Raw genomic sequence first — 17,101 nt, 5'->3', positions numbered from 1 at the left:
CCCTGCCCACAGCTACCACCAAAACTCTGCTTTGAAAATCAACTTCATAATATCAGACAGGTGCAAATGTAATTGTGACTACCGAAGTAAAAAGTAATGTTCAGACCTTGGTTGTATGTCTTGTTATTTTCCTCAATCTAGCTGAAAGTCCTTCTTGTAGTGAATGATTAGGGGAGTTAAGTAAGATTTATCAAGCCAGCCATGACATCCTTCAGGACACTGCTAGCAGAGCTGCTAATGCCTTGACAATTTATAATGAGCAATGACAACATGCTCCTCAAATAAGGACTCACACCAGCTTGTAAGATGAAAGGGGAAGCTAACGCTTTACTAGCATAACGGCTTATGCTTTACTAACACTTAATTACGAGAAAATCAACAACAATATGCACAGTTTCTGAATGCTTCACACTGACATGTTAAGCATGCTAATGACATCATGATGAAAGTCAAATCCGTCTAATAACTCTGGTAGAGTTCAAGGTAGTTTATAGAGTTAGCCTACGTGTGTGTTTGAAACTTTCCATACAAAACACCATTATGATTATTGCTAGTTCTTAGCTCGTACTTCCTAATGAAAGAGAATCCCATACTACCTTACATAAAGGGTTCCTTCTAGACCTGTCAGAACTGGGAAGTAGCTACGTATTCACACCAGAATGTAAGATAAAGACAGGAAAGCTTGCCCTGAGCTGAGACAGCCCAATGAAAATTCCAGCCACTGTCAGTGCTAGGCTCTCTTTCCCAATTCAAACCTTCCTTTCTGCAAATTAAGCTGTGGCAGGTGGCAGCACAGAAGGGCCCTGCTGTAATTGTGTAGTACAGAAAAAACAGGGAGGAAGTCGATCAGAAACCTCATTTGTCCTCCACTTCCCTCACTGCGGTTGTCTCTGAAATTGCTCGGGCATCCCAGAGAGTCCAGTCTCTCTCACTCTGTGCCTATGCGTCCTTCTCGGTTTGAGGAGATGTGGCCAATTTAAGAGCAGCACCAAACAGTCATGAGAAGGAGATTACCTGTTGACAGTCAAGAAGAGCCTCCACTCTTCTTCTACACAGGATGATTTTATCTTTATGCACAGTTTGGGTTTGTTCAGGTGGGATTGAGCCGGTTATTGAGGACAGGCATTCACCCTCACACACAGACAAACAGTCGGTCTGATTCTACAGTGTTAAATGTAATAGACTGTGGGAAAGAGAGTGAGTGAGAGAGACAGAGATGGAAAAGAAAGGAATGAGATATTGGAGGGAGGTTCACATAAGAACCTCATGCATTTTCATTTGTATGCCTTTCAAAAAGGGAATATGTTTGCATTAATATCCTAGAGCAAGGAAATAGAGAGGGAGAGGTAAGCATGGTAACAGTGTGTGTTTTTCTGGGACTGTGTGTGTGTGTGTGGGGGGGGGGGGGGGGTCTTTGTTTGTATGACAGTATGTGTTCCTGTTTATGTGCTGTTTGTGTACTGTATGTGTGCGGTATGGTGACTCTATACTCTCACATGTATAGGACCTATCTCTATATGCATGTACAGTAACAGTCCACAGTTTGGACACACCTACTAAGGGTTTTTCTTTGTTTATTCTATTTTCTACATTGTAGAGTAATAGTGAAGACATCAAAACTATGAAATAACACATGGAATCATGTAGTAACCAAAAAAGGGTTAAACATATCAAAATATATTTTATATTTGAGATTCTTCAAAGTAGCCACCCTTTGCCTTGATGACAGCTTTGCACACTTTTGGAAATCTCTCAACCTGCTTCATGAGGAATGCTTTTCCAACAGTCTTGAAGTTATTACCACATATGCTGAGCACTTGTTGGCTGCTTTTCTTTCACTCTGCTGTTCAACTCATCCCAAACCATCTCAACTGGGTTGAGGTCAGGTGATTGTGGAGGCCATGTCATCTGATGCAGCACTCCATCACTCTCCTTCTTGGTCAAATAGCCCTTAGACAGCCTGAAGGTGTGTTGGGTCATTGTCCTGTTGAAAACAAATGATAGTCCCACTAAGCGCAAACCAGATGGGATGGCATATCGCTGCAGAATGCTGTGGTAGCCATGCTGGTTAAGTGTGCCTTGAATTATAAATAAATCACTAACAGTGTCACCAGCAAAGCTCCCCCACAACATCACAACATCACACCTCCTCCTCCATGCTTCATGGTGGGAACTACACATGTGGAGATCATTCATTCACCTACCCTGTGTCTCACAAAGACATGATGATTGGAACCAAAAATCTCAATTTTGGACTCATCAGACCAAAGGACAGATTTCCACCGGTCTAATGTCCATTGCTCATGTTTCTTGACCTAAGCAAGTCTCTTCTTCTTATTGGTGTCCTTTAGTAGTGGTTTCTTTGCAGCAATTCAACCACGAAGGCCTGATTCTTGCAGTTTCCTCTGAACAGATGAGATGACTCTGTTTACTTGAACTCAGTGAAGCATTTATTTGGGCTGCAATTTCTGAGACTGGTAACTCTAATAAAATGATCCTCTGCAGCAGAGGTAACTCTGGGTCTTCCTTTCCTGTGGCGAACCTCATGAGAGCCAGTTTCATAATAGCGCTTGATAATTTTTGCGACTGCACTTGAAGAAACTTTCAAAGTTCTTAAAATGTTCCACCATGACTGACCTTCATGTCTTAAAGTAACGATGGACTGTCACTTCTCTTTGCCTATTTGTACTTTTCTTCCAATAAATAGGCCTATCTGCGGCCTATACCACCCCTACCATCACAACACAACTGATTGGCTCAAATTAATTAAGAAAGAAAGAAACTCCACAAATTAACTTAACATTTAACTGTTAATTGAAATGCATTCCTCATGAAGCTGGTTGCGAGAATGCCAAGAGTGTACAAAGCTGTCATCAAGGCAAAGGGTGGCTAATTTGAATAATCTAAAATATATTTTGATTTGTTTAACACTTTTTTGGTTACTATATGTTTCCATGTGTGTTATTTCATAGTTTTGATGTCTTCACTATTATCCTACAATGTAAAAAATAGTAAAAATAAAGAAAAACCCTGGAATGAGTAGGTGTTTCCAAACCTTTGACTGGTACTATACGTCATACCTCCATTGTCTTTTCTCTGTGCAGGGTTTGCTGCCCACCCCCTTCTTCTCCCCCGGGCAGGGTCTGCCCCGCACCAGCATGCCCCAGCGCAGACAGAGTGAGTCACTACCCCCCCGCCCCCCGCCCCCGTTGCCTTATCTGCTTCCATTATCCCCTGTCTCTGCCCCCCTTCTCTCCATCATTACCCCCTTCCTCTATGTGATCTACCCATTGCTTTCATCAGTGAAGTGGATGAGTGATGTTCAGTTCATTCACCTGAACAAAGTGTGTGTAGGGAAATCAGTAGGTAGCATGGTTGAGTAAGCAAAAGCAGTGGGTAGTTTTTGTAAATTGACTTGGATCGTTATCTGACACATCTCAGCGTAAAGTAACAAGCCTAGCTAATTACTTGGATGAGTTTATGACACCCAAATCAAGACCTCGTCTTTTATCTACAGTACAATTACTACATGGTAATAGTGAACAGTTGGTTGTTTATCATTTACTTTAGCAAGTTCCTGAGACATTTTCATGTACAATGAAGCAGACTAGCAATCACAGTGCATAAATTACATTCTTTTGATGTTTCTCTACAGGGCTCTGGTTGGGCATCATCCAAAGCATAACAGTTGGGATTTGGGGCGCATTTCCACAACCACGGCAGTCTATTGGCTGTGTTTAATTAGATTTGACAATAATAATGGGCAACCCCGCTGTCAATCAAAGGGGTGCATTTGTCGGGTTTGGCATCATTGACACTTCAAGGTCCTAATTCAACTAGAGTCTTAGGAGAGAGAGAGAGAAAGAGAGAGAGAAAGAGAGAGAGAGAGAGAGAGAGAGAGAGAGAGAGAGAGAGAGAGAGAGAGAATTATGCATGCAGTCAAAAGAGAAGTGAAGTGACTCATGTTTCTCAATGGAGTAATGTTGTTGTGGAGCTCCTGTTGTCAATGCTAGATGTAAACAACTCGGTTGGGGTTTCTTGCTTGTACAATATTGGATTTTAGAGAGGAGAAGTGTGGGCAGGAGTTAGGATGACATGAATACAGTAGATGCACTGGATGGCCAAATGCCCTGGCTTCTGAGCTTGCACTGGATTGAGCTTGTTTGCAATGAACTATTTAACCCTTGAATTCCGGTGTGATGTAAGTGTGTCTGTCCTTTTCTGTGCCTGATTGGGAGACTGAGTCAGTATGATGGAGTGGTCAAAGTACTTGTTTGTAAAAATGTGGATGCCATTGAAGATGTCATCACTCATTGATGCAATTGCTCCTTTTCAGCTACCCAACTCTACCAAACTCTGTTAACCCTGTTTTAACAGTGTCTGCATGCGTGTTTGCATGCATGGAAGCGTGCGTCCTAGACGTGTGCGTGCATGTCTGTACTGTGCATACATGTAAATGTGTGTGTGTGTCTCTCTTCCTCTGTCAGTCTGCTTTCTGCTACTGTGCCTTATCTCCTATCTCTCTCTCATTCCATCTATAGAGTGATTTCAGTGCCAATTTGATTTGAATTGCATAATTTTGCATTTGTATTAGGATAATCATTTAATATTTGTGGATTCGTAATGTACAAATTTAATCATTGATTTCATAAATTGAAGAGCGTACCGTAAACTCACTCCGTAGCTAGCTTGATATTTTTAGATAGCTCAAACGGTTAGTACATTGTCAAGGAGGGTGGTCATGTGTGTTTGTGATGCAGAGGTCCTGAGTTCGAGAGTCCCCCAAAAAATGTAAATTCAACATGCCACATTGGCTTCAGAAACCACCAGAAGCTTCTGTTTTCCACATAACACATTTGATTCTATCTGTTCTCTACCATTCATGTCTGGCAAATTACCAGGATGTTGTCTCAGGTTTTGAATCTGAATTTGAAAACTGAATCTGAATGCATCTGAAAAGTTGAATATATAGTATAATGACTCGCTAGGCGTGGCTGATAGAAAGGCATTGAGGAGAAACAGACAGAATTCCAATACACAGGGGCACAGCATAAACCAGGGTATTTATTCAAAATAAAGGTTCACAAAGCTGGTTTTCAAACATTAACTGAAAACAAAACACTCTCCCACTTTACTTAACTGAACCTAGAGTTAGCCTTAACTTCAAAATGAAACAAGCTGGGCTGCTACCCAGCTTACCAACTTCACTTGTAGTCCGGTCACTTCTTCTTGCGGAGAACCCAATGACCAGGACGTCAAACAAATGTCTGTAGGGCTCAGCCTCCGGCGTCCACCAAGGGCTCCCCTGTGCTGCACTGAAACAGCCCCTGAAAATGTGCAGCCTAACGAGGCAGAGTGGCCTCAGGTCTGGGCGTAGCCTACAATGCTGGTTGTGGGGCTTGACTGACACTCTAAACAGTGGCTTTCCCCGGCCACATCACAGAGGGCACCACAATAGTTTGTTAACTTGACAATTAATGCAAAAATTATCAAAGACAGCCTCCCGGGTGACGCATTGGTCTAAGGCACCAGAGACTCTGGGTTTGAGCCCCGGCTCTGTCGCAGCCGGCCGCGACCGGGAGGCCCATGGGGCGGCGCACAGTTGGCCTAGCGTTGTCCGGGTTAGGGAGGGTTGGCCGGCAGGGATATCCTTGTCTCATCGCGCTAGGTGTACGGTGTTTCCTCCGACACATTGGTGCGGCTGGCTTCTGGGTTGGATGCGTGCTGTGTTAAGAAGCAGTGTGGCTTGGTTGGGTTGTGTTTTGGAGGACGCATGGCTCTCGACCTTCGCCTCTCCCGAGTCCGTGCGGGAGTTGTAGCGATGAGACAAGACAGTAACGACTAACAATTGGATACCACAAAATTGGGGAAAAAAAATCTAAAATTATCAAAGACTCCAGTCACCCAAGTCATAGACTATTCTCTCTGCTTCTGCATGGCAAGCGGTACTGGAGTGCCAAGTTTAGGTCCAAAAGGCTCCATAACAACTTCTATCCCCAAGCCATAAGACTGCTGAACAATTAATGGCCACCCGGACTATTTGCATTGACCCCCCCATTCCTTTGTTTTTACACTGCTGCTATTCGCCGTTTATATGATCTCTACCATTTTGAAACTGAATATATCATTATTGAATTTGAATATTCAATTAAATTGAAATATCATTTTTAAATTGAATGCAATATTCATTTAGTTTCAAATCATGAAAGACAAGTTACATTTATGAATTCAACGATTCAATTGTGCATTACAAATACAAAAATATTACTTTCAAATTCAATATCCTAATACAAATTCAAAATGATGGAATTCAATTACAATTTGAGTTGGTACTGAAATTACTCCATACCATCTCTGTAAGGGCGTTCGTCTGTAGGAGGAAGAGAAGCGGACCAAAGCGCAGCGTGGTGGTTATTCATGTTTTAATAAATCGCTACACATGAACAAACTAACAAAAACAAGAAATGTGAAAACGCAAAACAGTCCTATCCTGTGACACCAAACACAGTGACAGGAACAATCACCCACAAACACACAGTGAAACCCAGGCTACCTAAATATGGTTCCCAATCAGAGACAATGACGAACACCTGCCTCTGATTGAGAACCATATCAGGCCGAACATAGAACTAGACCAAAACATAGAAAAACAAACATAGACTGCCCACCCAACTCACGCCCTGACCATACTAAATAATTACAAAACAAAGGAAATAGAGGTCAGAACGTGACAGTACCCCCCCCCAAAGGTGCGGACTCCGGCCGCAAAACCTTGACCTATAGGGAAGGGTCTGGGTGGGCGTCTGTCCGCGGTGGCGGCTCTGGCGCGGGACGCGGACCCCACTTCACCATTGTCTTAGTCCGCCTTATTGTCCGCCTCCCTGGCTTACTCACCATGACCACCCCTCTCAATGACCCCACTGGACAGAGGGGCTGCTCGGGACAGAGGGGCAGCTCGGGACAGAGGTGAAGCAGCTGCTCGGGACAACTGCTCGGGACAGAGGGACAACTGCTCGGGACAGAGGGGCGATAGCAGCTCGGGACAGAGGGGCGGCAGCTGCTCGGGACAGAGGGGCGGCAGCTGCTCGGGACAGAGGGGCAGCTGCTCGGGACAGAGGGACAGCTGCTCGGGACAGAGGGACAGCTGCTCGGGACAGAGGGGCAGCTGCTCGGGCGGCCCCTGGCCGACTGGCGGCACAGGCGGCCCCTGGCTGACTGGCGGCACTGGCGGCCCCTGGCTGACTGGCGGCACTGGCGGCCCCTGGCTGACTGGCGGCACTGGCGGCCCCTGGCTGACTGGCGGCACTGGCGGCCCCTGGCTGACTGGCGGCACTGGCGGCCCCTGGCTGACTGGCGGCACTGGCGGCCCCTGGCTGACTGGCGGCACTGGCGGCCCCTGGCTGACTGGCGGCACTGGCGGCCCCTGGCTGACTGGCGGCACTGGCGGCCCCTGGCTGACGGGCGGCACTGGCGGCCCCTGGCTGACGGGCGGCACTGGCGGCGCTGGGCAGACGGGCGGCACTGGGCAGACGGGCGGCACTGGGCAGATGGGCGGCACTGGCGGCGCTGGGCAGACGGGCGGCGCTGGGCAGACGGGCGGCGCTGGCGGCGCTGGGCAGACGGGCAGCGCTGGGCAGACGGGCGGCGCTGGCGGCGCTGGGCAGACGGGCGGCGCTGGCGGCGCTGGGCAGACGGAAAGCTCAGATGGCGCTGGGCAGACGGGAAGCTCAGATGGCGCTGGGCAGACGGGAAGCTCAGATGGCGCTGGGCAGACGGGAAGCTCCGATGGCGCCGGACAGGCGGGAGGCTCCGGCAGTGCTGGACAGGCGAGGCGCACTGTAGGCCTGATGCGTGGTGCTGGCACTGGTGGTACTGGGCCGAGGACACGCACAGGAAGCCTTGTGCGGGGAGCTGCTACCGGAGGGCTGGGGTGTGGAGGTGGTGACGGATAGACCGGGCGTGAAAGCGTACTGGAGATCTTGAGAGCAGGGCTGGCACCAACCGCCCTGGCTGGATCTTCACCCTAGCCCGGCAGATGTGGGGAGCTGGGATGTAGCGCACCGGGCTAAGCACGCGTACTGGGGACACCGTGCGCACAACTGCATAACACGGTGCCTGACCAGCACCACGCCCGCCACAGTTAGCACTGCTAGGAGCACTGTAGTGCTGAGATGGCACAGGACGTGCAAGGCTAGGGAGATGCACAGGAGGCCTGGTGCGTGAGGCTGGCACAGTCTTCACCAGACCCCTCGCACGCACCTCAGGATGAGTATGGAGAGCTGACCCCGGTGCCATTAAATCCCTGACACGCTCCGTCGGGCGAATGTCGTGCCTCATGCACCAAACCAGCAAGTCCCTCATATCACTCTCCTCCAATTTCCCCATTAACTCCTTCACAGTCTCTGCTTCGCTCACCTCCAACACCAGCTCTGGTTCTGAGCTCCTCCTTGGCTCCTCACGATAAACGGGGGAAGTTGGCTCAGGTCTGACTCCTGACTCTGCCACACTCCCCCTGTGCCCCCCCCCAAGAAATTTTTGGGGGTGACTCTCGGGCTTCCATCCGCTCTGCCGTGCTAGTTCCTCATAATGCCGCCTCTCTGCTTTTGCTGCCGCTGCTGTTGCTCCTGCTGCACCAGTCGCTTCTCCTGCTGCTGCTGTTGCTGCAGCCTCTGTTTACCACGCCGCTTGGTCCTTGGTAGGTGGGTGATTCTGTAAGGGCGTTCGTCTGTAGGAGGAAGAGAAGCGGACCAAAGCGCAGCGTGGTGGTTATTCATGTTTTAATAAATCGCTACACATGAACAAACTAACAAAAACAAGAAATGTGAAAACGCAAAACAGTCCTATCCTGTGACACCAAACACAGTGACAGGAACAATCACCCACAAACACACAGTGAAACCCAGGCTACCTAAATATGGTTCCCAATCAGAGACAATGACGAACACCTGCCTCTGATTGAGAACCATATCAGGCCGAACATAGAACTAGACCAAAACATAGAAAAACAAACATAGACTGCCCACCCAACTCACGCCCTGACCATACTAAATAATTACAAAACAACAGAAATAGAGGTCAGAACGTGACAATCTCTCTCTACATCACTGCCAAAGCGTGGTAAAGTAAGCGTTTCCCATCTCTCTAACCTCTACCATCACCCTGGGCCCTGCACGCTGGCATGGCATGACATGGCACGATGAAAGCATGCCAGACGTTGATGTGCTGTGGGTTGATTTTGGAGTCTACCTAGTGTTCCTGCCAGACCTCCGATAACTATAGTTTTTAAATATGCTTTGTGGAAAGTAACTATTTAATGGGGGGAACACATAATTACTTTGGAGGTGACTATTTTAATTAAGATCCCAAAAAATGGCTACTTTTGAAAACTATTTGAATACAGATCTCAGAAAATGACTACTTTTTCAAAAATATTTGAATACAGATTTGAGAAAGCAACTACTTAAAAAAATATTTGAATACAGATCTCAGAAAGTGAATACTTTAAAAAAATATTGGATTGAATGACTTTAACTAATGGTGGGTTGTGTCTGGAACAGAAACTATTGGATTAGCCTCCTTCAACTAAAGGCAGGGATGTATCAGGAACTGCATAAAGAGATTGAATAGAGAAAAAATGTATATTCCATTCTATCTGACAGAAGTTCATATGTGATGTACACAATATATTTATATCTCAACATTCTCAGTGAATTGATAGTAATGTGTTTATTTTTGTTTTTCATTCATAGCCACAAATACAGCCTTCCAGCCCCAGCCACCACGAGCACCTCACCCAAGAAAGACTAGTAAAAACAGCCCACACCGAGGGCCACAGTGACCCCCAGAGAGGGAGGAGGACCAGGGAAGATGGATCCCACTGCACAGACTCTGACCCACCCACTGGAAGCCCGGCCATGGGTGTGGACACTCCACCAGTGCCTGACCCAGATGAATTGAGTGTGCTGCTTAGCACCCAGCTCAACAAACATATCAGAGAGTGGCCTGGAACCACCCCCAGTCCCACCCAGGGGCTTGCTGCAGCCAGCAGCCCAACCCCAGGAGCTCTGTCCAGGCCAGAGGGAGGGCAGCGAGCCTCTCCATTGGGGCCACAGGGCCCTGGCTGCCCTCGCATCCTGCAGCCGCCACGCCTCCACAAGCGTGTGTCCATCCCGGCTCTGCCTCAGGGGGGCACTAATGGCTCTCTTCTTCGATCGGAGTCTTCAGCGCTGCTGGCCAACCACAGGACCAAGCAGCTGCCGCCTCCCTCCAGGGGCCTGCCCTGCTTCAATTCTGGTCCCCAGGCGGTGAGCCCGTCTCTGGACCACGGGGTGCTCGCTAAGCCCCGCGCTCTGGGGGTCAGGAGGGACCTTGGGAGAACCAGCCCTCCTAGCCCTAATCTGGAAATGCCAGACCTGGGACTGCTCAGAGCCAGAGTCCTGGTTCCCCCCAGCCTCTCACGCATCCCAATGCCAAAGATCCACTGAAGTGCTCACATGAATCAAACATGACATGTTATATACTGTATAACATCCCTCCTCTTCCACCTCCTCGTGGTTCCTGCTCACCATGTGTGTGTCCATATGTGCGTGTGCCCACAGCTCCTTATGGACATTCAGGAACTGCCCTTAACTATTGTTTGAACTTCTGCTGAACTGAACAGAATATGTAGCATAGTCCTGTCTTAAAATTTACAAAATGCAAAGGTACAGTGCACATCTATTCAAAATGGCACCTACAGGTTATGACTGAGATACACTGAAGGACTGTTTTATCCTTTATAAAATGTCCAGTCACTTGCTAAGCAGCCTTTTATTGCACATTGTCCTATGCAGAAAAAGAATGACTAACATTCATAGTTTCTCTTTGCTAATCTCTCACATGTACTGTACATGTTTTTTGAAAGAATGTTCCACTCAACTCTACTCAAACTCACATGGGTCCTTCCATTGAAACAGCAGCACATGGTTTGACTACAGGCTTACATGACCTCAGAAATGTTAAATTCCTCCCAGAGCGTAAAAAATGAATGAGAGAAAAAAAGCAGATTGGGGAAAGAAATAAGGAGTGGAGTTTTCTGCTTAAACAGGGAAATGGGTTTAAAGAACAATCGTTCACTAGAAAGTTTAAAGTATTTCCTCTAGAGTATGTCCTTCCACTAAACTCCCTGATGTACCTCTTTCAGACCAAGTGACAGGTACCACTAAACTCCCTGGTGTACCTCTTTCAGACCAAGTGACAGGCACCACTAAACTCCCTGATGTACCTCTTTCAGAGCAAGTGACAGGCACCACTAAACTCACAGTGAACTCCTGAACACTGAGTAACATAGGTTTACCATATAGTATCTACTAGATAGTTTTGGTTCGGTAGTGGACTGATTAAGACAACATTATTGAACATCACAGGTTTTTGTGTGTTTTGAGTTATCAGGGCTAAGTTCAGTTTGAGGATTTGAGGAGTTTGAGGGTTGTGTTTATCTCCTCTTCAGAACAATGGTTAATGTTTGAATGCCTCTAGAAATGGAGAGTGTGTTAAATGGTTTCTGACAGAGACTATGGCAGCTTCCATGCATTGGGGCTATGGCTGTAGGTTTATGACTGTGTCACTCTCTGTTTTACAATACCCAATAATACAAACTACACATGCACACATGAAAAAAAAGCATACACACAATTCTGGAGAGTCCCCAGGGACATTGATCCACCTGTCCCCTACGGAAAAACAAGATGGCTGCCTCTGTGTGTGTGTGTGTGTGTGTGTGTGTGTGTGTGTGTGTATGTGTGTGTGTGACCAGGTTTCCATCCAACCTTTTTATGCATGTAAAGTAAATGTCAGATAAAACATTTCATGACAGGAATGATGAAACCTTTCCAAATGTCGACAAAACTAAATACGCAAATTGGGATTATTTTGGGTCGGTAAAATTAATTATGTGAGAAATGTCTGTTGACACACTTTATGCCAAAATATGTACTGTTGGAAGTCAGAAGTTTACATACACCTTAGCAAAATACATTTAAACTCTGTTTTTCACAGTTCCTGAAATATAATCATAGTGAAAATTCCCTGTCTTAGGTCAGTTAGGATCACCACTTTATTTGAGGAATGTGAAATGTCAGAAAAATAGCAGAGAGAATTATTTATTTCAGCTTTTATTTCCTTCATCACATTCCCAGTGGATCAGGAGATTACATACACTCAAATAGTATTTGGTACCATTGCCTTTAAATTGTTTAACTTGGGTCAAACGTTCCTGGTAGCCTTCCACAAGCTTCTCACAATAAGTTGGGTGAATTTTGACCCATTCTTCCTGACAGAGCTGGGGTCAGGTTTGTAGGCTTCTTTGCTCACACACACATTTTCAGTTTTGCCCACAATTTTTCTATGGGATTCCAGGTCAGGGCTTTGTGATGGCCACTCCAATACCTTGACTTTGTTGTCCTTAAGTCATTTTGCCACAACTTTGGAAGTATGCTTGGGGTCATTGTCCATTTGGAAGACCCATTTGCGACCAAGCTTCTTGAGAAGTTGCTTCAATATATCCATATAATTTTCCTACCTCATGATGCCATTTATTTTGTGAAGTGCACCAGTCCCTCTTGCAGCAAATCACCCCCACAACATGATACTGCCACCCCCATGCTTCACGTTTGGGATGGTGTTCTTCGGCTTGCAAGCCTCCCCCTTTTTCCTCCAAACATAATGATGGTCATTATGGCCAAACAGTTCTATTTTTGTTTCATCAGACCAGAGGACATTTCTCCAAGAAGCACAATCTTTGTCCCCATGTGCAGTTGCAAACCGTAGTCTGGCTTTTTTTATGGTGATTTATGAGCAGTGGCTTCTTTCTTGCCGAGCGGCCTTTCAGGTTATGCTGATATAGGGCTCGTTTTACTGTGGATATAGATACTTTTGTACCCGTTTCCTCCAGCATCATCACAAGGTCCTTTGCTGTTGTTCTGGGATTGGTTGCACTTTTTGCAGAAAAGTAAGTTAATCTCTAGGAGACAGAACGCATCTCCTTCCTGAGCAGTATGGCAGCTGTGTGGTCCCATTTTCCCATGGGGGGAGGGGCTGTCAGACACTAGTGTGGGTACGCTAGTTTTTGTATTGTCGAGGGTTTTTTGTAGGTCTAGGTGATTTGTATGTCTATGGTGGCCTGATATGGTTCCCAATCAGAGACAGCTGTTTATCGTTGTCTCTGATTGGGGTCATATTTAGGTAGCCATTTCCCTTTGGTGTTTGTGGGATCTTGTCTATGAGTAGTTGCCTTTCAGCACTTGTTTGTATAGCTTCACAGTTCGTTTAGTTATTTATTTAGTTAGTTTGTTCAGTTTTTCATTCTTGAAATAAATTAGAATGTATGCATACCACGCTGTGCCTTGGTCTCCGTCATACGATGATCATGACATCCATGGTGTTTATACTTGCGTACTATTGTCTGTATAGCTGAACGTGGTACCTTCAGGCATTTGGAAATTGCTCCCAAGGATGAACCAGACTTGTGGAGGTGTACAATTGTTTCTGAGGTCTTGGCTGTTTTCTTTTGACTTTCCCCCATGATGTCAAGCAAAGAGGAACTAAGTTTGGCCTTGAAATACATAAACAAGTTACACCTCCGATTGACTCAAATCATGTCAATTAGCCTATCAGAAGTTTCTAAATCCATGACATCATTTTCTGGAATTTTCCAAGCTATTTAAAGACGCAGTCAACTTAGTGTATGTAAACTTCTGACCCACTGGAATTGTGATACAGTGAATTATAAGTGAAATAATCTGTCTGTAAACAATTGTTGGAAAAATTACTTGTGTCATGCACAAAGTAGATGTCCTAACCGACTTACCAAAGCTAAAGTTTGTTAACAAGAAATTTGTGGAGTGGTTGAAAAGCTAGTTTTAATGACTCCAACCTAAGTGTATGTTAACTTCTGACTTCAACTGTATATAATGAACATCATACTGAACGAGTCACGCGATGTCACACAATGACAAGTTGTGTGGTCCTCCCACTACAAGTCTTCTGGAAAGTATGCAGAGTATTAGGCTACAGATGAAATATGTCATGATTTACTTCACCTGGTGGTGAAAGTGGTGATGAGCAAGGTGATGAGCTTGATGCTCTTTTCCAATAAATATCAATGGTCTTATTCTGGTGATATGATCATCGATCCTTGGCTGCCATTTGACAAATAAAAATAATTTATATTTTGTCCATAATAATCTGATAATTTAGGCTATAACCGCACTGTATCTGCGAGCTGTTGGCGAGAGTGGGTGCACTTGCTGTATAACACAAAAAAAAATGTAAGGAAACCATCAGTAGAGTTGAAAGTGGGATGGAAACACATTTCATTTCGGTATATGGGAATTTAACTGAAAAGGGTATTTTTATGTGCACTACATCATCACACAGCCTTTTATCGACAACAAGTCAATATGATGGAATCACATCTCTGGTGGGAAAATGCGCATATTGTTTTTATTTCGATTTTAGAATATTCACATTAAAATTTGTCGCCAATTGGATGGAAACCTAGCTTGTGTGAGAGAGAATATTTGTGTACCATGGTGAGATGTCTTCCCATGCCATACAGACCTGTCAGTCAACACTGCTTGGTAATGCCAAACAGATAAATCAATAAGAGAGACACAGAGAGAGATGTGTGTGGTACGGTCCAGAGAATAGCCCAAAAGTATCACCCTGCTGTGTGTGTCTCTAGACACACCAATCTGGCGGTGTGTGTGTGTGAGAGATGTATAATATATGCCGACAGACCACAGAAATCATGCTAGGGAGGAAGGGTAGTGCTGTTCTGTCCATGAGCCATTCAATAGCTTTCATCAATAATTCTAAAGCAGGAGTCTAGCTAGCTCAGGGGTGTCCAACAGGTCGATCTCGCAGCCCGCCTGGGAGTAACCTGCCAAACAAACTGTGAAATCGCAAACTGTCATAAACAAATCTCACAAAATATCAGACACTGCGAGGTCCCGGGTACTATCCAATCAAAGCCACATTGACTTTATTCCACAGCTGGTTAGCAACAATTGGCATAGAAAGCCAAACATAACACAATATTTGCCAATTCATTTCCATCAAGTCTGTGTGGTGCATGCTTAGGGCAATCAACTTTTCTAACCAGTTAGCGATGCTAATGATAGCCGTCTTGAGTGTAGACAAAAAGGCTTTTCCCAAAACATTTCTCTATTAAATGTTATTGCAAAGTATGTCTACCAGACACAATGATATCATGATTATTTGTATAAACTGGGTGGGCATTTGATTTGCAAACTCTGCAGTGATGTGCAGTAGGCCTACAGCAACGTCGCTAGCGAAACACATTCCTCTCTTGCTAGGTGCACACACAAACATTTATATTAGTTATTTTTTGTCAAAACCTCAAAAATTGTATACTGATGTGATTTATATATTGGCATGGACTCTAAACATCCAATTGTGTGGGTCCTCCATAAGTTATTATAATTTTGAGAGTGAAACAGAAAAGGATAGAAAGGAAATACAAATAAATGAGTATCTCGCAACATTTTTAAAAGTAGCTCTAATGTCAGAAAATGTTGGAGACCCCTGAGCTAGCTAAACCACAACAAAGAGCCCAAAAATGCAATAAAACAAGTTAAATGAATTTGCCATTTATAGCACATTCTCTTTAGTGGAGAAACTAACAGCCTGTTTTGTACCTTGTGTTAGTTAATGGGACACCGAAGGGGCATGGCTGCCTGTCTATCATCATTAGGATAGTATACTTAACTATTTTTGCAGTTATTGCTAAAGAATACTGATTTAATGCAAATGAGCAGGTTAAATTTAGGACAGGGTTGTCCCCTCTGCTGTTTTGATGTCTGTCCAGATTTTGGGCTTACACTGATCACATGTCAAAAAATATGGAGGGTTAATTAATATTCGTAAGTCTACCTGCACTATTTATGCGTCAGGACTGCAATTCCCTCCTGTTTCCCCACTACTTACGTATACACCACTATTATTTACACACCCCTTACCTCACTTGTAGCAACGTTTTACACAGCCTTTAGCTCATTTGCTGATTAATGACTTATTATGGTGTAATTGTAACCTTAGAGAGAGGTATTTGTGTGTCTTAAATATTCACAAAAACAATACATTTGTAGTTCCTGTATTTCATGTCAAATCACTAAACAGCTCCATCCTGCTGTATTGCATTGTCCCATTGTATAACGTGCAATACTGTATTGAATTAAGAACTATATTAACCGATATCGATACTGATATTGAAGCAACGCTATGTCTAACAACTGTTGCTAACCTTTATGCAAATGATAAGAGAAGGTCAAAAGCTTAGCTATTCAGAGATGCACTGTAAATGATGTAGGTGAGGCTGACAGAACACTAAACTGGAAATAGGCTACTCGTTTTTTTAGTTTTAGTTTTTAGTTTTTAGTTTTAGTTAGATGTTTTCCTTTCTCCCTGTTTTTACTGCACTGACATTCTCTCTCATCAAGGTTGTGCGAGACCACAATAAAGGCTCTACCAAACTTGCCAAGTCTGTTTGCGTCATACCCTCAAGCAGCAAAAGATGTCAGTTTCTTGTTTTGCAGGGTTGCACTTCTTCGTGCTATAAAGCTGGTAGCATCAAACCCTGTTCATGTGGGCCATTGTTGTTTGTTGCTCGTTTTCATCCTGACCTTTTCATCAACTGATTCAAACCTGCCATGCCAGATATGTGGATGTCAAGTGACATTCATTGATATAATACTATGGGGTCAATTTCTAACCATATGACTTCAAAATAAAATAAATTGTGGACATGAAAAATAAAGTAGAGAATGTACACATTATACTTTTGAGGATGGGTGAAATAATGGATGTTAAAATCAAAAACCAAACAATTGAAAGCAAAATGTATAGAATTGAAAACAAAAATAAGACATCAAAACCCCCAAACTTCACTGTTGAAGTTGAGACTGGTGTTTTGCAGGTACTATTTAATGAAGCTGCCAGTTGAGGACTTGTGAAGTGTCTGTTTCTCAAACTAGACACTCTAATGTACTTGTCCTCTTGCTCAGTTGTGCACCGGGGCCTCCCACTCCTCTTTCTATTCTGG

At 44.7% G+C, this 17,101-nt stretch overlaps 1 protein-coding gene across 1 annotated transcript in view; it reads left to right on the top strand.

Annotated features, from left to right (window-relative positions):
- The window catches only part of LOC139381848 (uncharacterized), a 41,552-nt gene extending 25,016 nt beyond the window's left edge, over positions 1-16,536 (top strand). The window contains exons 7-8 of the mRNA XM_071125663.1: positions 9,750-11,194; positions 11,285-16,536. Of these exons, the coding sequence (XP_070981764.1) occupies positions 9,750-10,484 (735 nt within the window). The 3' untranslated portion in view covers positions 10,485-11,194; positions 11,285-16,536. The remainder of the gene's footprint in view (positions 1-9,749; positions 11,195-11,284) is intronic.
- The last annotated feature ends 565 nt before the right edge of the window (positions 16,537-17,101 follow it).

Source organism: Oncorhynchus clarkii, chromosome 23 (genome assembly GCF_045791955.1).
Source record: "Oncorhynchus clarkii lewisi isolate Uvic-CL-2024 chromosome 23, UVic_Ocla_1.0, whole genome shotgun sequence".
In the NCBI taxonomy this organism is placed as follows: Eukaryota; Metazoa; Chordata; class Actinopteri; order Salmoniformes; family Salmonidae; genus Oncorhynchus; species Oncorhynchus clarkii.
The sequence above is the reverse complement of the archived record's forward strand: the minus strand, read 5'-3'. Positions and strand labels throughout refer to the sequence as shown.